Source organism: Rhineura floridana, chromosome 4 (genome assembly GCF_030035675.1).
Source record: "Rhineura floridana isolate rRhiFlo1 chromosome 4, rRhiFlo1.hap2, whole genome shotgun sequence".
In the NCBI taxonomy this organism is placed as follows: Eukaryota; Metazoa; Chordata; class Lepidosauria; order Squamata; family Rhineuridae; genus Rhineura; species Rhineura floridana.
Window position 1 is genome coordinate 122,006,126 of NC_084483.1, and position 24,571 is coordinate 122,030,696.

General features: G+C 40.2%; 2 protein-coding genes and 1 long non-coding RNA gene across 6 annotated transcripts in view; 2 read left to right on the forward strand and 1 right to left on the reverse strand.

The window, feature by feature from the left end:
• The window catches only part of SERAC1 (serine active site containing 1), a 38,820-nt gene extending 36,023 nt beyond the window's left edge, over window positions 1-2,797 (reverse strand). For both annotated transcript variants that reach the window (XM_061624246.1, XM_061624245.1), the window contains exon 1: window positions 2,699-2,797. In XM_061624246.1, coding sequence (XP_061480230.1) covers window positions 2,699-2,706 — 8 coding nt within the window. In that variant the 5' untranslated portion in view covers window positions 2,707-2,797. The remainder of the gene's footprint in view (window positions 1-2,698) is intronic.
• A 15-nt stretch (window positions 2,798-2,812) lies between these two features.
• GTF2H5 (general transcription factor IIH subunit 5) lies at window positions 2,813-8,290 on the forward strand. 3 transcript variants are annotated; one of them, XM_061624249.1, is made up of 3 exons: window positions 2,813-2,944; window positions 4,281-4,337; window positions 7,996-8,290. In XM_061624249.1, exons 2-3 carry the CDS (start codon window positions 4,303-4,305, stop codon window positions 8,174-8,176), a joined length of 216 nt encoding a protein of 71 aa, XP_061480233.1. In that variant the 5' UTR covers window positions 2,813-2,944; window positions 4,281-4,302; the 3' UTR covers window positions 8,177-8,290. The 3 variants fall into 3 exon arrangements, with proteins under 3 accessions (XP_061480233.1, XP_061480232.1, XP_061480234.1); XM_061624248.1 differs by having other exon boundaries at window positions 2,815-2,968; XM_061624250.1 differs by lacking the exon at window positions 2,813-2,944 and adding an exon at window positions 3,066-3,182.
• A 3,397-nt stretch (window positions 8,291-11,687) lies between these two features.
• On the forward strand, window positions 11,688-19,578 carry LOC133383471 (uncharacterized). Its single transcript, XR_009762307.1, has 3 exons — window positions 11,688-11,800; window positions 14,255-14,339; window positions 18,304-19,578. It is a non-coding gene; the product is annotated as an uncharacterized LOC133383471 (long non-coding RNA).
• The last annotated feature ends 4,993 nt before the right edge of the window (window positions 19,579-24,571 follow it).

Consider the following 24,571-nt stretch of genomic DNA (forward strand, 5'->3'; position numbering starts at 1 on the left):
AATCCAACAACATCTGAAGAGCACAACATTGGCCACCCCTGGCCTAAGCAGTGCAGAAATGGCATAGTGTTCGTTAGAAAAATGACATTAGAGGAGCTTCTGAGGAACCATCTTCTCCTGATGAGAATAAGTATAAGAAGTCTGAACTCTTGAACAGAAAGCAAAAGAAGAGAAGCAGCAGAAGAGAAAAAAGGAGAAAGCCACAAAAAAAATGCCATTTCAGAAGAACAGATGCAGTGAAAACCTGATCCTTAAGAGGAATACAATCATATCCAGTACAGGTATATTGCCATCCATCTGAACAAGTCATCATCATCCTTTCTTCCTCCTCCCTCACAATACCTTTTCCTTGTTGCATCAAGTCTTTCAGAATGTAAACCTGAGAACTTGATTGGTTTTTGTAAGCCGCTCTGGGAACATGTTTTGGCTGGAATTGGGGGGAAATGCTTTAAATAAATAAATAACATGTGAACTCTGCCCTGGATCCCCATTGACCAGGAGTCTATATAACACAGGGAGAAATCATGGACTTCGTTGTGCACTAAACCTGCAGTTCCTTTCCAATAGAAGGAAAGATTACACTAGTTCTTCCAACCTTCTATTGTCAAGCCATTTTTTTACTTAAAATGGAAGGCACAGTCCACTGTTATACCCCAATATGTTTACTTTTAGCACTCAGAGGAGCACGCTTGCTGTTACATAAGCCACTTTTTTGCGTGTTCACCTTCAAGCTTAGAACAGTGACAATAGCCCTTTCAAAGGGTGGATAATTCTAATGTATCACTTCATGTGTCAGAACAACCCACTCTTAGTTCAGACCAACTGGAAGAAGGCATGGTCAGAGAAGTGACTAACGGAAGGTCTTCAGGGAACCTCCTCCAAGATGGGTTTTGGGGTCATACGATCCTTTGATAAGCAATGTATTTCTTGCTCAACTATGTTCCAGCCCATAGACTGCAATCACTAAATACACAATAAAGAATACTAGGAGTCAAGACCCAATCAACATATTGAAAATCCTTTTTGATTGTGGCATTACAGCTTGCTATGTGAGTAACATAGAGGACAGCCACCTGTCAGGTATGCTTTAAATTGGATTCCTGTATTGAGCAGGGGGGAGTAGACTCAATGGCTTTATAGACCCCTTCCAACTCTACCATTCTAGGATTCTGTGACTAAACTGTGGTGTCCAATTGGCTTTATTCCCATATTAAGCACGCCTAGCTCACCGATCCATTGCTTAGCAAGTGGCCAGATTGTAAATCAGCTACATGAAAACCAGAACCCATTTGTCTCTCACAATCCACATCCCTTTTATTGTTTATTCTCTCTATAATTGCAAAAACTGAAAATCCTAAATAAGTTCACTGAAAAAAGGTGGAATTTATTTCAGTAGCCTGAATGTAGCCTGAATCTATGTCTTTCCATCTCCCCTAAGGTGGCTAACTTCACTTTAAAAGAGTGATATTCATTATAATACCATTTGAAAAACACAGCACAGCACAATACTCTAAACCAGACAGAACTGAATGCAGAATCCCCATTAAACAAGACCTCCCCAAATGCCCTATCAGAGTGATGCCCTGATTGCACAATGGAAGGCTAGCAGCAAAGGAGCCAAACAGACCTTCCTTGGGAGGGCATTCCACAGGTGTGATGTGATAATTGTGAGAAAGCTCTACCCCATATACCTTCAATGTTAAAAAAATGGAAATGGACTGCCTTCAAGTTGATCCCCACTTATGGCGACCCTATGAATAGGGTTTTCATGGTAAGCGGTATTCAGAGGTGGTTTACCATTGCCTTCCTCTGAGGCTGAGACAGTGAGTGCCCCAAGGTCACTCAGTGAGCTTTAGGCTGTGTGGGGATTCGAACTCTGGTCTCCCAGGTCGTAGTCCAGCACCTTAGCCCAATGTAAAGGTAAGTATTTAAGGAGGCATATATCGGTGAGGATGAGCCTGAAGTCTTGGCTCTGTCCATACACTTCCACAAGTGACTCAATGAGAACAATGCAGTCTGGAACGTATCATCTGTGAAGGCTAGAGAACAGAAGAGACCATTTTAAAAGCCTGTACATTCAAGCCAATGTACTCAGTCTCATACACAGTACATCCACGGGAGGCAAAAAACTGAAGTATCACCCGTGAAAATGAGTAGCAAAAGACCTAAAACACAACACTTCCACTTTTTAGTGAGTCGCAAAGTGGCCTTGTAAACCAGATTAACTGCTTTGCAGCAAGCGTTCCAGAGAAACACATCCAAACCTGTGGGAGCTATGACTAATTTCGAAGTTTCGAACGATAGCACCAAACCAAGAGATAGATTTGACTCAGGACAGAAGAGAAGGCTCTCAAAAGAATGCGCCTATACAGTACAATCCGAGGGCATGCTTTATGCAGAACGAAATCCCTGCTGACTTCAAATGGGGGTAGGAGAGATTACTTCCAAATTAATGCGATTAAGATTGCAGTTTTAGATAGAACAGAATAATTCTGTGTGTACACCAAAAGCTATTCATTCCTGGGTGTAGTAGAGGCCCATTCACATGACATGGAAAAGGCTGCAACAAGACCGTCCACGACCCTACGCTCAATGAATTCCCTTATAAGCTTAGCTTCTTTCCCTAGCCCCTGACTTCAGCACCACAAGCAAGGACTGCCGAAAAGCTCCAGCAGCAGCCAGCGCTGCCGCCCCCTACCTGTCCATCCCTGGTCCTCGTCCCAGCTCTCAACGACGAACCCTTACTGCGCCTCTTCCGCTCTGGCGTGATCATGACACCGCCCACAGCTACCCACGCGCTACAGCCGCCGGGCTTCAGCCAATCCGAGGGCGAGCCAAGGTGGCGCCTGCGCGGTGGTGGAAGCTAACGCCAGCTGAGTGGCTTAATCCCCGTCCCCTGCTTCCGATTGCTGTCTAGGAGCACGCCAGTTTATTCGTCGTTAAGGTGATGTTGCGGGTCGTGTGAAACGTAAGTGGGGGGTGGTTTATTTTATAATGTTTATTTGCTGTCGGTAGTGTCACTCGGGTAGAATAGCTGTTGGCTCTTTTTTTGCTTTCTCGCTTTCTCCCCCACCAGTCGTATGTCGTCTCCGAAGCCTCTTGTTAGCGTTACCGATGGCGTCTTCAGAGAAAGGCTAGCACTGATGAATGGTGGCCAGTTCTCAATGGCCAGAATGATTTAGGTCAGAGTTTCCCCAACATGGTGCCCTTCATCTGTTTTCACTACAACTTCCATCAGCCGCAGCTAGATGAAAAGAAGAGCCTTCCTAGACTAATGCTCCGTATGACCTTTTTTGTGTAGTATTTAATGGTGTGCTTATTTAAAAAATCTTCCTATTCCAAAGGAGGTGCCGTGTGAGTTTGTAACGGCGAACCCAAAATAACAGGGTTGGCCCAAGACATTTTGCTGCCTTTGGGAAATGGAGCCCCGCACACCCCAAGTCAGCAGGTGGAGTTCCCGAAGTTGGTCAGCTTAGTTTAACTCTGTAAGAAAATTCAAGAATCATCTTTCCCATCCTCTAGTAAAATAACAAACTGAAGAATTTGCTGCCCTTTCATGACACCCCAGACCTGCTAGCTGAGGCAGCCACCTTGCCTAACGTTAGGGCCAAGCCAACAAAATACAGGCTTGAGGCATCTTCAAGGCTAACATTTATTATGTTATTGGCTTGAGTTTTTCATGTATCTAATGAAGTGGGTTCTAGTGCCACACTACATTTGTTAATCTTTTAAGCTGCCTCAGGGACTGTTTGTATGCTTTAGTAAAAATAACATACTTTTTACTATAATCTCTCTGAAACTCATGCTGTACAGTACTTGGTTCTCTTGTTTTTCTAGATTGTTAATTATTCCCCTGTTGGCCTTGGGGACTACATAGCACACATAAAATGAGCCTGAATTGAAAGTAGATTAAATTTGGCTCAGGTAGTAAAACAGCTACAAACATGAGAGGCTCTAGATCTAGATCATGAGCGACAGCTTTTTTTTTCTCTCTCTCCTCAGCCATCCCCAAAATTACTTCTCTGTATTGCATTAATATGTTAAAAGTAAATATTGCCTTGCATTTAGAATTATATTACTAACTGTAGGGTGATTGAGAGTGCAATTATGTGCATGTTTATTTAAAAGTAAGTCCAGCTGCTTTCAGCTGGGCTGCCTCCAATGTCAGTGCACATAGGATTGAAGCCTTAAAACAGAAATGAAATTGATTGTCTTTTATAAAATGTATTATATATATACATGCTCATATCTATTTTTTTTTCCATTATCTGTTTCTTCAGAATCTGAAAATCTGTTGGGAAGATGGTGAATGTTTTGAAAGGAATACTAATAGAATGGTAAGCAGCAGCATATTTGCAATGCAGTTGTATTCCAGGCATGCAGAATGTCTAACACCGGAAGCAGATGGGCCAAATGATAATTAATTTTGTAGTTTATTTTTAAAAAATACCCCAAAGAGCTCATAACATTTTAACAGTTTCTGCAGATCCTAGGAGAAGTAGTAATAGCAAAAGTCATCAACCTTTGACATCTTGGTTAATAAATCCTCAATGCACATCTTTCCAGAGGCTCCTTATATGGATCAATTTAAAATGTGGCATACGGCTGGATTCAGGCGAACACCACAATTTTAGCCATGTCTACTCAGAAGTAAATAGTGGAGCAAAATATTTTTTTCTCAGACTCTTGCCAGGTTTAGTTTTCCTTTTTTAATAAAAAAGTGAATGGCTTACTGAACTTATTATTTATTAATCACCTTCCACACATGCATCTGAAGGCAATGTACAATAAAACAGTTAAAAATATAAAAACTGCAGATTTTTTTTAAAAAAAAAACAACACCAGAAAGTAGACACCCTTGGCAGAGACCCATTCATCCAACTGGGAAAGTCAGTCAGAACAAACATTGGTATTATGTGGCACTTGTAACAGTGCCAGTTTCACAGATCTAAGCAGTTGAGTGGACACATATGTCATAAGGTGATCCCACAAGTAAACTGGTCCCAAGCTGTTACGAACTTTATATACCAACAGTAACACCTTGAATTTGGTCCAGTAACAAATTGGCAACCAGTACAGACCTCTGAGCAGAGGTGTTATATGCTGACAGGGTCTTACCATGCTGCAGCATTCTGCGCTAACTGTAGTTTCCAGGTCAAGTGCAAGAGAAACCCCAATCCAATCTTGAAGTCACCAGTGCCGGCACTACTGTGGTTAGCCTTTCCTAGTCTAGGAACGGTTGTAGCTTTCGTACCAGGTACATCTGGTAAAAGTTGCTTCTAGCCAGTATGGCTACCTGGGCCTCAAGTGACAAAGTTGGAAATACAAGCATCCCCCAGACTGTGTATCTGCTCCTTTAGGGGGAATGCAAGCCTGTCCAGGGCAGGCAGTTGACCAATTTATTAGATACATGAACCACTCGCCTGCAGGGCCTCCATCTTGTCAGATTCAAGCTCAGATTATTTTTTCTCATTCATCCCACCACTGAGTCCAGGCACTGGTAATGGTCCCATCCGCCTCTCCTGATTCAGATGTTATGGAGAAATAGATCTGAGTGTCATCAGCGTAGTAATCGCACCTTGCCCCCAAACTCTTAATGACTGCTCCTTGAGACTTTGTATAGATATTAAATAACATTGGGGATAAAATAGTGAACTGCAGCAGCCTATCCCATAATTGCCAAAAAAGCACTCTCCCAATGCTACTCTCTGGACTCAGTCCTGTAGATTAGACCAGAATTACTGTAACCCAGTATCCCCATTCCTGTCCCATAGAACTGGCCCCGGAGGATACCATGGTCAGTGGTACTGAAAGCTACAGAGAACTTGAGAAGAAGAAGCAAGGAATAGAGTCTTGCATGTTAGTACCAGCACCTTGAACTTAGTCTGGTGGCAGATTGGCAGTCAGTGCCAATTCTGCAAGCATATGCTGGTGGTTGTTTGCCCCCACAAGCATCCTAGCCACCATGTTCTGTACCAGAGCTGCAGCCTCTGGACCGTCCTTAAGGGGAGCCCCGCATTGAGTGCATTGCAGTACTCCTTCCTTATGGTTACCAGTGCAGGAACAACTGTGGTCAAGCTTTTCAGGAGCTTGCAGATCTAAAGGAGCAGGAGCATAGTTTTTCTCTGCACAGCCAAGTGTCACAAAGCCAGGGAAATTCCACTCCCTGAACGCTTTTTCCCAAAACATATTTCCCTAGTCATCCACAATTCTTCCTGGGAGAGGAATAACGAAGTGCCTTACAGCCATGAGTAGCACTTTCCCTGCAGGATAGCATTTTTTATGAAATTAAGTGTGTGGTGTCAAAGGTCAATCGTTTTTTTTGCCTGTTAAAGAGTTTGTTTTGTGTAAGTGGGTTTAACAGTCATAGTAGCTGGAAATCAATTAGTTTATGCAGCCCTGCACAGATGTTAGTAAGACAGCAGAATGAACCCTTGGGATGGCTTTTAAGCGAGTACTCTCCATGGGGGACGTGGGCAGGGAAAGGAGCCTGTTGCAAGGCAGCATTAGGAGTGAGGGTTTCCTCTGGAAAAGCCTCTCTACCGTTTTCCATTTGCTCTTGCCTTGTGCTTCTGTTGCTTGGCAATTGTTTTCATTGGGGCATCAAACAAATCAACGTTAACTAAAGCTGCTGGGTTTCGATGTAACGCCAGACTATAGTTAAAACAGATCATGGTTTTTAAGCAAAAATAAATAATAGATTCACAATCTAGTTGTTGCCAAACAAATCAACTAACCCTGATTAGTCAGCTGGGATGGGTTCAGATTTTCAAAAAAGCCACAATTTAGGCTGCAATCCAATAACCATCTACTCAGAAGTAAGCTCTATTGGGTTCAATGGGACTTACTCCCAGGTAGATGTGTATTGGATTGCAGCCTTAGTGTTACATGCAAACTCAGCCTATGTCTTTAATTTTGTACCTGTTCTAGGGCTTCAGTGTCTTACATTTGAGATGTCAATGCCATGTTCCAGCATTGTAATTTAACACTGGGGCATTCAGTTGTTCTGATTTCAAGATTTCGATCACATCAGCAAACTTTTTTTTTTGAAGGTTTCTGTCTCCGTTTTTACAAATTTGATACAATAAGAAAAAATATATGTGTGGAAAATTAACAGCTGAACTAGTATAAATCCCACTTCAGCTCAGATAAATGAGACATGAGTTTCAGGAAGTACATTTAAAAGAATTCTCAAACATGTATTTTGTAGAACTGACTCATTTGATATAACTCCCAGTTCTCAGCACTGTGCATTAATTGAAATATCACTTTATCAGCATATCCTTGAGCACAGAGCAGATCAGATTTTCACTTTTAATTCTTGCAGAATCCAAGACTGCTTACGGGGACCTTGAAGTTTTTAGCCTAGATGTAAATAAGTGACCATTTCATGTTCCTCTTTCAGAGTAAACCCCTGATCATTAAAACATCTGAGTTTACTTTCTCTCCTGGCCGCTGACGGTTATTTGTGGTGCTTGGGATGAGTACCAAAGATTTTTTTTGTCTTGAATGGTTGCTGTGCAACTGTTGTCTATGACAAGCCACCTTGTAGTATCTCAGATGTCTCAAACCAATCTGAGCAGTTGATAACAAGACAGTGTTGTCTCCATAACATATGTTCATCCTCTGACATAAGTGAAACTGGTTATTATAATTCCTGAATGAAATTACTAGCATGGAGTTTGAATAAAAGTAGGGAGCTGGAAAAGTAGTACACCCTAAAGCCTTGGATTTCTTTAGTCCAAGACTCATATAATATAAAATAAATATCCTTCATCAATTTGTTGAGTCAACCTGCAATATTTCATATTTTAATTTTTGTGGGTTCTATCACTTTTTATTTTCCTCTAGTCAAAAAGTACTATTGCTTGTAATAAAACTAATCCCATCATCCTATGATTCTGTATTTACTGTCTAGCTCAACCATATGAGGGCCAGATTTTTTATAAACTATTTAGCTGAATAGTGACCATAATTTTACTCATGTCTCCACAGTGACCCAGCCATGAAGCAGTTTCTGCTGTACTTGGATGAGTCAAATGCCCTGGGGAAGAAGTTCATCATACAAGACTTGGATGAAACACATGTCTTTGTGTTAGCTGAGATGGTTTACTTCCTGCAAGAGAGAGTGGGAGAGTTAATGGACCAGAACTCTTTTCCCATTACACAAAAATAGAAAATGGGACTCAATAAATGTGGAACTGAAAGTCTGTGTAGGTTTTCCTAGTAGTTGATTTGGAGGTAGCTGAATAGAAATTGTCACTATAATAAATTAACTATTTAGATTGTATGTTCAAGAATTCTCTTTGATTTTCTTGGTGTGGGAATTATTGACTACAAATAATAATTTTGCTGATAACCAGTAAAGTGTCTGCCATCGTGAGCAAGTTTAGAGTTTGTTAGTTTGAGCTTTTGGCTTTCTTTTAGTGAGGATGGAGGGAATCAATGTTCATATTCAGTTACTATTTGTAACTCTCCTTTTATAGGAAGGATAACTTTAAAGCATGTATGACACCTGCTTTTAATGGTTTGTGCTATTTTTTGCTTTTTCACATTTCCAAAGGGAATTACCAAATTTCATGTGATACTCTGAAAAACATACATTAATAATATGAATACTTCATAATTGAATAATTGTAATCAGTTTTACAGCCCAGGGTTATACATATTAAAAGACATATATCTCACTAGGTTCAATTAGGGTTACTTGCAAGAAATAAGGCTGCAATCCAGTACACGTCTACTCAGAAGTAAGCTCCATTGGATTCAATGAGATTTACTCTCAAGTAAGTGTGTATTGGGTTGTAGCTTAAGTGTGTATAGGATTGCAGTATTAGGACTACTTACCTAGGAGTAAGCCCTATTGAATTCAATAGGACTTCTAAGGAAACATGGTGCAGACTGAACTGTTAGAATAAGCGTGTGTGTGCCTCAGTGGGACTTTAATTTTTTTTTCCAGTAATTTGCTTTTTGATTCCAGATACCTCATTATGAGCCCTATTTAAATAAAATTAGGAACATTTCTTCAAGCTTTTAAAAGTATTGTACAAAAATGTAGTGCAATGCTTTTCATATTTCCTGAGCTGTTCAACAGAGCTCACTCCATAGTGTTAAGCCCCATACGCAAACTTCTATATGCAAACTTTGATGATTAAGCAATGTTCAATTTTTATTTTGTTTATTTAACACTGTAACCTACTCCTAAGTGAATATGCATAGGATTGAGCTACATGAGTTCTGAATATATTGGGTGGTGTTCAATGCTAGGCCTACTCAGAAAAGACCCATAAGTTACTAGACATTTCTAACTTAAGTTCATTAATTTCATTGGACCTACTCTGGATAGGGTTAGTTGAATACAACCCATTATCTATATGCTTATAAATTATGTGGAAGTCATATAATCATATGAGAAGGAACTGTTTAATCTAGCCTTTTCAGTTTAAGCAGTTTATGCACAACATTAAAATAAACAGGAAACAAACATATATTGGTGATATGCAGAAAAAAATTATTTCATTTATGATTCTCTTCCTATGAAGCATCTTCAAGCATAGCGTGCATTGCAGTAATCCAGCCTGAAGATTATCAGTGCATGGACAACAGTAGACAGTCTATCAAGAAATGGCCGCAGCTGTCTCACCAGCTGAAGCTGGTAAAAGGCTCTCCTAGCCACTGAGGTCACCTGGGCTACCAGCGATAAAGATGGATCCAGGAGCACCCCCAGGCTACCAATCTGCTCTTTCAGAGGGAGTATAACCCCATTCAAAACAGGCAATTGACTATACCATATAATGGGGCAGTATACAAATACAATAAATAAATAAAATAAATATAGCATAGATAATGGTTTGTTTTTTTTAATTTCTATTCTTCAGAAAGCATGTAGGTTATCAGAATGAGACATGGCTAAACTGGTGTCATCTGCTGATACTGACATGTTGCCTGGAGACAGTGAGCAGCTACTTGTACCCATGACCTTCATCTTTGCAAAGTTAAGAGAAGCTGTATCTTAGAAAATGAATTGTCGGTTCCTTCAGAGAATTTCAGATGCCGTGAAGGATTTTAAATATACTGTTTGATTCTGTATCATGCAAAACTGATTGGGGTTGGGAGATTTTCTGTTCACTGGAGAAATGCCTCTCTACTCTTTATTTACTTAGATGGCAGTTCTCCTTACCAATATCCATGTCCCATAGCAATTGAATACCATCTGTACCAAAGATGTAACCTGCTACTTGTCAAGGAACTCCATTGGTAGCATGGTTTGAACTGAATAAAAGTATCTGGCATGTGCACCTTCTTGATAATAACTTTAATATATCAAATAGGAACAGCTGTGGCATATAGGTCAGTGATCTCAGTTTCTGCTCCCTGGTTCTGAATCTCTTGCTTCAGAGGTCTGCAAAGTTAGAACTTGGGCATCATTCAGAAGCATTTTTAAATTTTATTACATGAAATAAAATATTATTTTCATTGTTACAATGAAAACATTGACACAAAAGGGGAAAAGATGCTTGGGCTGCATAATACAGAATATTAACAGTAAACCTAAACAGATAATTATTGGAACAAAAACATTTCAAGACTGTGATTTCCGTGTCTGTTATTCCAAGAATGAACAAAACCTGCCCACCTATCCCTGATCTCTATGCCTTTTGACATGTCTTCCTTCCTATGTACATAGTTAAGTTGTCCATAATTGCAAATTCTAGCCATGTACCCAACCACTCATTTTCAGCAGGAGGTTGCACTGCTTTCCACCTTCCGGCCCAAATAATTTTTGCTGCCACAATCCTTAATCGTTTGTGCTTATAACTTGGAATCTTGCCGGGCGGAAAGACATCCAGAGGCGGTGTGTGTGTCCCCCTCCCCTCCCACCATATAGCTTCAGATGCAGAGATTACTGAAGCAAGGCAGCCCAACCCTCTGCATGTTTACTTCAAAGTCAGCTCCAAAGGATAGGCCTTACTCCTCATGATATAGGATATGTGTCAGAAGCCCTGCTATGCCAGTAGAACAGGAGATGTGTTGCCACCGCAGAAGATAGGCTCGCACAACTGTTTGGATATGCAATGGCACAACTCTGCCAACAGGAGCATAGCTCAGGTGCATGAAGCAGAACAAACCATTGCTTCACATAACACTCCAATGCAACCTCTATAGGGGGAAGTGCCCAGTGCCTCCTGCCCAACAAGAGCCTGGCGCGGGATCTCTTGAGTGGGGCCTCCCAGCGCGGGGCCTCCTGCTCAACAACAGCTGACGCTGCTGTCACGTCCTTGTCCTCCTGCTGCTCCAGGCAAGGCCCAGGTTCCCGAGCCCGAGCTGCCGCAGCCACACACCCCCACATAAACCATCATCACCACCACCAGCAGAAGCCCGGGGGGCAGCAGCTGAGCGAGCCCGAGGACATGGAGAGGAAGACAATGTTGAAACAGCAAACAGCTTCACTGTAACAAATCTCTGTCGCCCTTCTGCCTCTCGGGAGCTGCCACCCCCGCTAACATCACCTCTTTCTTGGCGGTGCCAATAATGATAATGTTATTTGTTATTTAATTTTATTTGTTATTATAATGTTATTTGTTATTTAATTTAATTCTTGTAAATTGTATTGCTTTTATTGTATTTTTATTGTATTTTTATATTGTATTTTTACACCTGTGTTTATTTTACTTTTTAAGCCGCCTTGAGGGCCTTTGGCAGAAAATTATCAGTGTCAGAGTTGGTCTGAGGAGGTGACTCAAACTACTTGGGACCAGTATGTACAGACAACAGGATGGTCCCACCACATATGTTTAAGGTTGGTGTTAATTGTGTGGCCCTTCCAATAGTTAACAGACTGCATTTCGTTTTGGTGTCAGATACCACTGAAGCATTAACTTACACTGAGATTCATTGACTCATTTCAATCAATCCCCAGATTTTTGACCATATCCTATCTGAAATAGGACTTCCTGTATTTCCCATATTTTCCTCAATATATAAGTTCCTTAGTTTTCAAATCGAGCAATATTTTATAGTTTACAGATAGCAATCTTTTCTCTCCTTCCAGTGCCTTCCCCCAGTTAGTAGTGTTCCTGAGTCTCAACCTTGGGCCCAATTAAGCCAATTAAAACATTCCCTATTTGACAATACTGGAACCAGGGTGGAGACCATCCCAATGTTTTGACAAAGATTTCCTGCCTAGTCAGCAATCTTTCTTGCGCAGTAAGGTCCCCTACTCTCAAGACTCCTTTTGCCTCCCAAGTCTGGAAATCAACTAGATGTACATTATTTAAAAAATATATGTTTTATTTACATGAGTGTCAGGAGACAAGGGCTAGACTTGATATTTCAGCTGTGTACCTTTATCTGAGATGATATAGGTGTAATGCCAACCATGAATTGTCAGGATGCGCAGACTAACACTATCCAAGGCCACATTCACACAATACATTTATTCTACTATTATTCCACTTGAAACAGTCATGGCTTCCCCCAAAGAATCCTGGGAAGTGTAGTTTGTAAAGGATGCTGAGAGTTGTTAGGAGACTCCTATTCTCCTCACAGAGCTACCATTCCCCAAGTGGTTTAACAGTCAGTCCCTTTTTCCATAGAACTCAACTGCTGAAGGCTGTTGTTGGTGAGGGTTTTCAGGAAACAGGGAAATGTTATAAACCATGGCTTGCCTATATGTCTGGAACATAAAGCCATAGTATGGAGTCTAAACTATGGTTAGTACAAGCCATGATTTGGCATAACATCAAAAAAACCCTGTGTCTTTTTAGTATTTATATTATGGTCTGTGATGGTTTTTCCTTTGAAACTGAGGAATACGACAGACTAGTAATTGAGTGAGTAAACATACAAATGAGGGTGGTATCCAATGGTGATGGTCCTCTGATGAAAGAAAGAGAGATCATCTAGAGCAGATGGGAGGAGGGGTTGCTGAAAATTGCCTACCTTCCTGTTCTGCTAACAAATTCTTTTTAATAGTGTACAGTCATAATGATTACCACCATTAGTAACTTAACAACTATGTGTATAGTTTAGTTCTGTGTGACATGATAGCAATCATTTCTTGTACTAGCTTTCACTGAGCCAAATGTTTTCCCATTAATTTAAAACAATGCCACTTGCTAAGTGGATATCATGGTGATGCAATACATTAAGTATAATACACAAATCACTTTTAATGTGACACTAATGTTCAAGGATAAAAAGCCTTGTGTAAGAGATCTCTGTTGTTCCCACTCTACAGATGGAAAACTAAGATGATTAAGGCTATGTAATCATTCTGTGGGTGGAGTGGCCTTTGAATCAGGGTCCTCATTCAACAATCTGCATAATGGACCCCCACTATTACACTGTATCAGAGTCTTTCCACCTTCTTTTTCACAAAACATTTTTTGTATTCAGAGCTACTGCTTATTGCCATGCATGGATGGAAGAAATCAGAACACGCATGTATAAGGAAAGAGCAAGCCATTTCTTCTCAGATGCTTGATATAAGCATAAATAATCTATTAAGAAGATTCTGCTTTAACACACACACCCGCTAGTCTAAATGGCTTCACAGTGAGAAAGCATACCAGTAAGGGGAGCTATTGCCAGGTTTTACAACCATTTCTCCCTACCCCCCCCCCCGCAAACAAATTAAAGGATGACATAGCTCAGTGTTTGAGCCAGATATTGCTGCTTCCTTTGTGCTCCAGTTTGTAATTTTCCTTGTAAAAGGACTATGAGAAGCATGGGTAGTATTTTATTTTAAATTTGGATACATAGTTTCTTTGCGGAATAATCCATCGCTTATCCCTTTGGTGACAAGTGGGGGTTGCCACTAGTTCTCAAGCACAGGTAACTTGTCTGAACAATTAGGAAAGGATTTTATTAATCTTATCATTTTCCCCAGTTTAATCTCTGGCTTCTGAGACTCGGTGTAAGGCAACTGTCTCAGGCAGGGATGGCAAACCTGCAGCTTGTAGTCAGCAACTGTCCTGTGAGATGACTTGGCCAGCTTTTAGGACTACTTGTAAGCGAGCAGCATCTGTTCTCCCAGTACTTGGCCACTGCTGTTATGCTGCTGTTTTTCCTCTTTTCCATTCCCTACCCCACCTCACTTGTTTCCTTTTGTGCTGTCTCTCATCTCCTTGCCTTATGTATATTGGATTTACAAGGTGCACAGATGAAACAGTCTTTGAGTCCCTGGGTCTCAAAAAGCATCCCCCAAAGAGGAATTAAGAAACTGGCCATCACTGTTTTGCATCTCTTTCAGGCTCATCCCATTCAGTAGGCTGCTATAACCCTACATTTTGAAGAGAGTGGTGCACCTGTTCCAGAGGTGCATGCCAGCACAGAAGGTATCAAAAGCACCTTTGCCACAGAAATTGTATATGTTTCACAAAACTCTAGAAGTCCTTTGCATGGCACACATCTTTCTGGGATCATGCTTCCTACATTACATTTCTATGTGTCTTCACACAAGATGCTTTTAAGCATAGTTAAATCAGTAATATGAAGCAGCCAGTAACACCAGTATTTAGGGTTGTATCCAACACAGAGTAGAGCCACTGAAATTAAAGGACCTAAGTTAGCCATGTCCATTAATGTCAATGGGTTTACTCTATGACTGGCATTGGATACCACCATAGTCACCAACGTGTTGATTGCATTAATAGGACTTTGGTTTTCTTATTCTGCAGTTGGAATTGGTTACTATCAGTCACTTCCATTTTAAGACAGTGATGAATGTCTGTCTGTGTTCGTGTTTGATGAATATTATGCTAATTAACAGATTGTAGCAGAATTAAGGAGCCTTTTAAAACCAGTTTCATCTATAAAACAGAGAAAAACTTCATAAAATGAGCTATTGATAATTTTATTTATGTATTTATTTAACAAAATATATATACTACTTGAATATAAAGACCTCTAAGTGGTTTACAAAAAACATTCAAATTATCAATAAAACAGTTGAAAACAAGTAATTAAAACAAAATTCAGGGACATAAATGAATCCGATTCTATGGAAACCAGCATGTGGATTCTAAGAGCCATTTTACACATTACCCAGAGGTTAATACAGGTTTTGCCACCAAGACTACACTCAACAGGGAGCTGCAGTTGATGAAAGTTCTCTGGCAAGTTGTAGCAATATGATGCCTCCATTTGCACACACTTTTAGGTGCATACTTTAAAACAGGTGTGGGGAATCTTTGGCCTTTCATATCTTGCTGATCTACAACTCCCATCATCCCTGGCTATTGGCCATGCTTGCGGCTAATGGGAGTTGTAGTTCAGCAACATTTGGAGGGCCAATGGCGATTTTAGGCAAACCACTGTTCCCTCACATGCCTCTCACATCTGTAGTTGGGGGATGACACTGACCTACCTTAAAGAGTTGCTGTTAAGAGATTCTGCATGTGAAGGACTTTCAAAATTTGAAATGTGCTATATTGATGCATCCTCATTGTTTGAAAATCTGGGACATTTATCTTTCATATTTGGGTGAATATAGACAGTCATTTACCAGATGCAGAGTAACTATTGTGTAGTGGCTATGAAGTCCTTTGATCAAATGTACCATGAACTTCCAAGGTGGCATTAGGCAAGCTGCTATTTCCCAGCCTTTGCAATATGGAGTTAATAATGTTACTAGCAAGATTATTGAATCAGCAACAGCATTATAGCTTAAGGCTGTTATTATAAGTCAAGTAGGGATGATGGAAGTTGTTCAGCAACATCTGGAGGGCAAAAAATTCCCCACAACTGTTATAAATGGTAACTTTCCTTGGATCCACCAGTTAATGCAATCACTAGATAAGCTAGTTATCTTTAACATACCACCAAGTGTTGGAAGTGTTTAGTCAAGAAGACTAAAATAATGACAACAGAAGATTTATGTAACTTTAAAGCTGACGAGGACATTGAACTTGTCAAAGATTATCAATACCTTGGCACAGTCATTAACCAAAATGGAGACAATAGTAAAGAAATCAGAAGAAGGCTAGGACTGGGGAGGGCAGCTATGAGAGAACTAGAAAAGGTCCTAAAATGCAAAGATGTATCACTGAACACTAAAGCCAGGATCATTCAGACCATGGTGTTCCCAATCTCTATGTATGGATGTGAAAGTTGGACAGTGAAAAAGTGGATAAGAGAAAAATTAACTCATTTGAAATGTGGTATTGGAGGAGAGCTTTGTGCATACCATGGACTGCAAAAAAGACAAATAATTGGGTGTTAGAACAAGTTAAACCAGAACAATCACTAGAAGCTAAAATGATGAAACTCAGGTTATCATATTTTGGACACATCATGAGAAGTCATGAGTCACTAGAAAAGGCTATAATGCTGGGAAAAACAGAAGGGAGTATAAAAAGAGGAAGGCCAAACAAGAGATGGATTGATTCCATTAAGGAAGCCACAAACCTGAACTTACAAAAATCTGAACAGGGTGGTTCACGACAGATGCTATTGGAGGTCGCTGATTCATGGGGTCGCCATAAATTGTAATCAACTTGAAGGCACATAACAACAACAAAGCGTGGGAGAGAATTTTACCACATGTAGACTCTGTGTCTTACTAGAAATCTGAGGAGGCCAGGAAATGGTACAACATTTCCCCCCCAACTTGGTAGGATGTTACAGATAACCAGCATACCAAGTGGTTTTATGCATACTGATATTGAGTTATTACTTAATAGCGCAATCTTAACTGTGTCTACTTAGAAGCAAGTCTAAATTAATTCAATGGGGCTTACTCCCAGTTAAGTGAAATTATTATTGTAACCTTAATCATCTTTTTCTCCCTCACTAATTCCACTTGTGGAGCTACTAAAAATAAATGGGTTTACAAGTTTTATGCTAATAATAATGGAAATAACAAGAGCATATTCCACTTCTCTAGTCTCAGGGCTTATCAGATAGACCATAAGCAGATCAGAGAATGGTCTGATGATGCATGTGATGATGTAGTTCTCCTGATGAACCTGTAGTCTTAGAAGCTGTCCAGCTACGAGCCTCTTGGGAATCATGTCTAAACTACTTGGAGCTCTTTAGAAGCTGAGTGAGATTTCATAAAGCAAAAACCGGACGTTTTAAGTCAACAATCATTTTAAGCAGTATGTGTGTATTGGTAATGTATGAAAGCTATCATAATGGAAGGGTCTTTTATTTATTCAAATGTATTCAGTAGTGTAATGGCAAATTCAGAAGTGCAGGGTCCCTTCATGTTAGTCACAGCTATGCTCCCTCCCCACTTTTTTTGCTGCGGGGATGAAAATGAGATCCTTGTTAATGTTAATGCCTAGGAACCAATAAGCATGAAAGAGGAAGAAGACTCTTCTCAGTGTTTGATGCAGCTCCTTCCACTCTGATTAATGCACTTCTTTTTCATGCCAATTGGCTGATAGGATGCTGGAGACATAAGGGAACCTGCTGGAACCATGCTCCAAAAAAAGTAAAGGGTCTAAGACCCCCTGATACCCCTCATGACTACACCCCCGAATGTGTTATATAAGGAGAAAGTGGGAAGAAATGTTATTTGTGTGTGTGTTTATTTAGAACTAGCAGCCTCATACCTGGTATTGCTCAGGAATTCTAAGAAACCAAACGATCAGTGCATTTCAAGTGTCCAGTTGTATTCAAACATAGATGAAAACCTGCTCCTCAATCTTAGAAACCATCAGGAATATAAATAAACATAGGGCTGTATCCACCGCTGTCATTCCATTCATGCCTTCCACATGCACAATGAATCTTCCCTTTCCTGTCCTGCTGCCTGCAGCCCCCTGCATGCCCTCAAAATCTGCTCCAGGGTATCTTCCAGAGCAGATTTTAAGGGCGTACAGGGGGAAGGAGAGGAAAGGGGAGTCCTGTTACATAAACAGAAATCCATGAGCAACATTGGATGCAACCCATACCTGGGTAATAGCTGGTTTTTGTATTTTCAAGTACTATGTGGAACCCGGAACAGAGAAAGCACACCTTGTACTTGGTCGGGTAAGCAAATCAGGAACCAGTGCAGATTTCAGAGCAGAGGTATTATGTGCTGATAGGGTCTCACTCATGTCAGCAATTGTGCTGCAGCATTCTGCACTAACTGCAGCCCCTGGGTTCGGTTGTACTACATGGGGATTTCTGTGACCTTGGTTAACTGGCTGCCAGTTTTGGTTTTTGGTTGCTGACTGGCTGTGGGATGCGGAGTTTTCTGCCTTACTCATCAGAATCTTGTTGTGGTTAGTATGGTATTGCATTTAGGAAGTCATCACTGTTTTTTCTTTTTCTTTTCTTTTTCTTTTTTCTTTTTTGTGTTTATCACAGAAGATTTTTATTAAATGCATTTTGACTGGATCCTAACAGATCACTGGTATGAAGCCAGTATCAAACCTTTGGTTAACATGAATTGCTCCGGGACCAGGACACAGATATGGAACTGGCATGCCGTTTTCCTGCGTTGCTGCAATACCAGTGAAGAGGCCTGCTTCATTCTTTCCCAACTACAGAAGGTGACAAGTCTACTTTGGCCATCATCCTGCAGAGGACACCAGTATTTCTTCTGGCAAGATGTCCCATATTGTGCAAGCTTGCAACTATTACCACAGTCACTCGGGGGGAGGAGGTTGATTCTTCTCATTATTCAAGTTTCTCCCATTAATAATTTAACTTCAATTAATTGAAATTAACCAAGTTTTTCTGGCTAGCATCAACAAACCATAGACAATTCAGTTAAGCTTCCACTGAGCATAACCATCTGGTCTCCTGAGGATAAACTTTGTATGAGCCACCCTCTGGTATGTTTCAAGATCACAAAAATTGTTTTATTCCATAATTGCTAGATATTGTATTCTTGAATGTAATTGATACTCATACATTGTGCTTTAAGGATTTGATTATCTAACCACTGCAATTTTTCATTACATAACCCAAGTATTGTTGTTATGTGCCTTCAAGCTGATTACGACTTATGGCGACCCTATGAATCACTGACCTCCAACAACATCTGTCATGAACCACCCTGTTCAGATCTTGTAAGTTCTGTGGCTTCCTTTATGGAATCAATCCATCTCTTGTTTGGCTGCAACTAGGTCTTGTTTTCAGCACTGAATTTAAATACTGTGCTAAATACAAGCCCCCTTGGAATCAGCTGCCTTCAGGCGCTTCCAGTCGGAGTTTCCGAATGCAGCTGATTCTTGCCACAAACAAGGCTTGCTTTTGATGCTCTGTTTAAAGTTCACAGCACCAAATAGTTGAGTTTTGGGATTGCCTCTGCTCATATGAAGCTGTCCACAGACTTCAGTCTTTAGAAATGGCCTGGGTATGTGTCCCACCATTATTAGATGTCTATGAGGGACAGGACATACTTGGCAATGGTGTCTCTAGGCAATGGGATGCCCCATTACAAAAGGTCCAGCTAGACCCTCTTCATTTGTATTCTGGTGACCATTTAAATTAGTCTTTCAAAAAACTGCATACAACTTTATTTATTTAGATAAATAACTTATTTAGATTTATTTGGATAAGTCTTTCAAAAAATTGCTCACAACTTTATTCTTATCCTTGTAATGGTTGCTTAGTGGTTTCAATAGTTGCTGTTGGTAGCGGGTTTCTACTTTTTGAAAATTTCTCTTTATGCTTGTTATTTATTGAAGTTAGCTACCATGGCAGCTTCATTATGGAGCTGAAAGGTGGAATAAAATATTTTGATTCAAGGTTGTTTATTTTGGACAATGATCCTGAAGCAACACCCTCCTCTAACAACCTGAATTGTGCAACTGCAAAGGGCTATCCAATTCACTCTCTGGACATAACGTGTCTGTGCAGTATCTCTTAATAGAAAGATCAGACTGCTATTATGCATATTCTGTATTATATTATACTGGTGATTATGCTTAGAACACAAATAAGAGGAAAGTTTTCGGTGAGGCAGAATTTTCAGCTCAGCAATCATTTAAGCTGGATAATCAGGTATTACACGGAATGCATAAAAAGCTCAAAAGTAGCCTTTCCAGATTTCACAGGACTCAAAACACTTCCAGTTGTGTCTGACGTAATTTGTCAATCATGGATGATGGTTGAATATGTCCCTTTGTTTTCATGGGCTTTACAAAGAGCTAGCAATCTAAGGTGTGTATGGACTAGAGCCATGTTTTTAACAACTAAAGATGTTTCGCACAGTGTCTGAAAGGGAATCCTACATCTGTACAGCTAGATGCACGTTCAGGCTCTCTGACATGATCAGGAACTCTGCATGACACTTTGCCCTAACATATGCATTTTTGTAAATATCGGTTGGTTGTCAAACTGCATTGCAAATGCAGTGTGAATTTCGAAGAAAGGTTGTGCTTCGATTCTCATATTGTTTCAGAAAGTGTGAATTTGATAGATTCAGCTTGAAATGTGAACTGAATCAAATTTCTTGTCCATCCCTACACACCTAGAATAGGAACAAGGGAATAGGACTCCTATTTCTTGTGTCACACTCTTGTGATACTGTTAACACTCTCTTGTGTAAAATCACAGAATTGGAGAGGACCTTGTAGGCCATCTGGTTCAAACCCTGCTCAATGAAGGAAAGCCAGACTAAGAGCCTCTCCTTGAGACCTCCAGTGAGGGAGAGCCCACAGTCCTTCCAAGTAATCCAATCCATTGTCAAACTACTCTTACTGCCAAGATGTTTCTCCTAATGTTCAATCATAATCTCCACTCCTGTAATTTAAACCCACTAAATCTAATCCCACCCTTGTAGGCAGCAGAGAATAAGTCTTCACCCTTATTCTGTGTGACAGTTCTTCATGTATTGGAAGAGCACCCATTTGTCCCCCTCTCAGACTTCTCTTCTACAGACTAAACATACTTAGTTCCTTCAACTTATAAGTTCCTCCTTATAGGAGGAGTTTTCCAACACGCTGACTATCAGTGGAGACTGGTAGCTCCAATGTCAGTGGGGAAGAGAATCTGTCCAGGTTTTTGTCCAAACTTTCAAGAAGCTGTCAAAGGTGCTTTCAGCTTGGACAGCTCCTTGAAAGTTTGGACTAAAACCCTAAGCGGATTCACTGCTAACATCAGAGACACTAGTCTCCAGTGCTTACTATCTGTGTTTCTCTTCTCTGAACCTGTTCCAATTTGTACATCTTCTTAAAGTGTAGCACCCAGAACTGGACACACCATTTCAGATGAGGTCTGACTAGTGCATAATAACGTGGAACTGTTACTTCCTATGACTTGGGAACTACTGCTCTATTAATGCCATCTAAAATTGCATTAGCCATTTCTGCAGCCACATGACACTACTGACTCATGTTTAGCTTTTAATATACTACAATCCTGAGATCCTTTTCACAAATACTACTGCCAAGCCAAGTATCCTCCATCCGCTATCTCTACATTTGATCCCACCCCCACCAAAGAGAACTTTGCATTTGTCTGCACTGAATTTCATGTTGCTAGTTTCAGCCCTGTTTTCCATCCTACCAAATTCATTTTGGATTTTATTCCTGCTTCCTACAGATGAAGATTTAAGAGTTTGACAAACTACAAATGAACAAGTCACTATTCTGTCTCAACACATGTTGAGCTATGTGTCTATCCAGGCAGATATACTCACATCCAATCCCCACTTTATGTAACTTAAATCTTCTATTTTATTCACAAGCAATCTTGAACAGCAGCTAATAAATTCAGCAAGAAAACACTTAACTGCAAAAATATGATGAATAGAGGATTAACAGTTGAACAAAGGAGATAGAATGGATATGTGGTGAAAAGATAATGCACACACAAACCCTACAAACTGTGGAGAAGCAGGCCTGAGGGAGGCGTCTTCCTTCTAGAAAGAACCACCCCAAACACAGAACTAAAGTCTCTTTCCAGGAGCAGCCAAGAGAGGCATGATAACAGACAATAAGACCTAATCAATTGCTAACAGATTTACTAAAGAGAATTCTACCTACAAGCCTTAAAACAGTATATTAAATAACATAACGCCCTGTTGGGACAGAACAGTAACTACAATTGAATTGTATTCAAACATTCTTAAAGAAATTAAATGTGAAATTGCTAATCTTGTAATAATATTGTAATGCACACTCAAATCTTCAAGCAGCAAGAAATTTCAGGGGTGTGTCAGCACATACCATGGACTTGGTTTCCTTAGAATAAGGTCACTGGAGTTGATAAGGTCTTTGTGATATATGGTTTATTAGCACACATATATAAGCTGAGCATAAAATAAAAGGGCTCATAGAATTAACCCTAAAACATATCTTGCTCCCCTATTAGGTATCTAACCTCCCCAAACAAAAACACAGCTTTGTATTCAGCACAGAGAGCAAGTCAAACCTCCTGTGTCTTCCCAGCTGCCTGCTTCAAATGTGACTGGCCTAGGGTTGCCAGGTTCAGGGCCTGTGACTGATCCTGTATCTTTAGGAGAAGAGGAAGTCAGCCAACTGCAGGTGTTCTTACAACACTGTAATGGAAAAAACCACAAGGTGGAATTTTCCCTTCCCCCTGTGCAACTTTTAAAGATTCAGAAGACCTCTTGTAGGCCGGGCCTGGCCCTCATTCCATTGGCACAAGGATTTACATTTATGCAACAGAACTGTACCCCTCTCTTCCCCATGTGCATGCCTTGAGTTCTCCCCAAATCTGTTCTGGAATCTCCAGAACTCATTTGGGGGGGGCAGGAGGGGGGAGATTCCATTGTGCAAGCAGAAATCCTTGTGCTAATGGAAGAAGGGACTTATCATTACTTTGGATACAAGCCACTATGCCTGTTTCCTGTGGACAGTTGCTTTCATGAGCCAAAAATGGTATCCATTTTTACAGCTACCCAAGGCTAAGGGTCTTGGTCATATCTAGCTCCTTGGATTACTACTGGCCAACAAACAAAAATACCAGAAAAAAATATTTTGGGAATTTACTACCATTATATTTTGCAAATCTGTAATTTTTGAAATTGCTTTTTGATCTAACACACCAGTTTATATTTGATTGATTTACAGACTGTGGACACCAGCTCAGACCTTATTCTGACAATACTCTTTACTTTTAATGTACGTCGCCTAGAGTGGCTATCTGCCAGATAGGCGACACACAAATTAATTTTATTATTATTATTATTATTATTATTTCACAGGGGGGCACTCATAAATCACTCCCATCAAAAAACAAGATAGGTATTCTATCACAAGAGTGCTGATCTGGTTTGAGATTTGTTACTTTCCTCTGTTGACATGTAGTGCTGATGTTATTGTTTTTGCCTGGAAAATTACTCTCCTGTGATTGGAAATAGTAGCCCTGGAATTTATATTTTATGTTTTATATGTTTCAAAACAGTCCAATAGTGAAAACATAGAAAACTAGTGGAATACTGGTAGGCAGGTAGGACAGAATGAAATGGAATCCATGGTGGCAGGAAGAAGTTATGAATAATGAAACCCACACTCACTCCCCTACCAACAGAAACCTCTCTTTGACCCTCTAACATATTTTAGTCAGGATGGGGTTTATGTACGAAATATAGTGCAAACAAGGCAAAACTTTGGTGTTTGCAATGATGCAGCCAGCAACGTGTCCTCTAGACCCTTGCCCTTCTTGGCTTATTAAAGGGGGGGTCTGACTGAGTAGATCCAGGGTGTGGTCAATGCATCATTGCGGGAAGGAATAGTTCCAGCTGCATTGAAAGAGGCGGTGATCCGACCACTCCTGAAAAAGGCTACCCTGGTTCCATTGGTTTGTGACAACTACTAACTGGTTGCAAATACCCCCTTCTTAGGGAAGGTGATTGAGAGGGTTGTGGCGCAGCAATTGCAAGTACTCTTGGATGAAACAGATTTTCTTGACCCATCCCAGTCTGGGTTCAGGCCTGGTTATGGGACTACCTTCGCTGCCCTGATGGATGTCCTTTATCGGGAGGACAGGGGGAGTGCGACCCTGTTATTCTTACTTGATCTCTCAGCGGCTTTTGAGTAATCATTAAAATGTCACCATCATGTTATTTTCTTACTGGCCATTTCTAAAGTGCAATTTTCCTTCCAAGTTAACTTAACTGGACCAGAAGCTATTTGCAATCCATATTTTTTTATTTCAGCAAGCCCAACATATAATTTACTTCCCCACAGAGGGGAACCTTCATTATGTAGTTTCCATCATATGTGGAAGACGCACCTCTTTACCTTGGCCTTTGACACCTGAGATATATACATTTTAGGACCCACACTATCTTGTGACTGTAATTTGTTTTAAATTGTTTTTAATATTTTTAAACTGCTGTAATTTGCCCTGGGACCTTATGAAGGATGACTAAGAAATCACATTTTCAAACTGAATTTTTAATATTTGAAAATGTTACACTAATTTTATGTTTTAGTGACAATTATTTTATATATACTCATTTTAATAGTTTTGTGTTTAGCTGTGTTTTATCTACACTTTTTTTTACAATATTTATATTACAGCGCTCTTTGATTAAATGGTTTATAAATCTTTCTAAATAAATAAATCTCCTTTGAATTATACAGGATTAGGAAGAATGTCTGCAATTAGGAAATAAGAAAATGAGGAAATGTGTTTTTCTCTCCTGGGAGCTCCT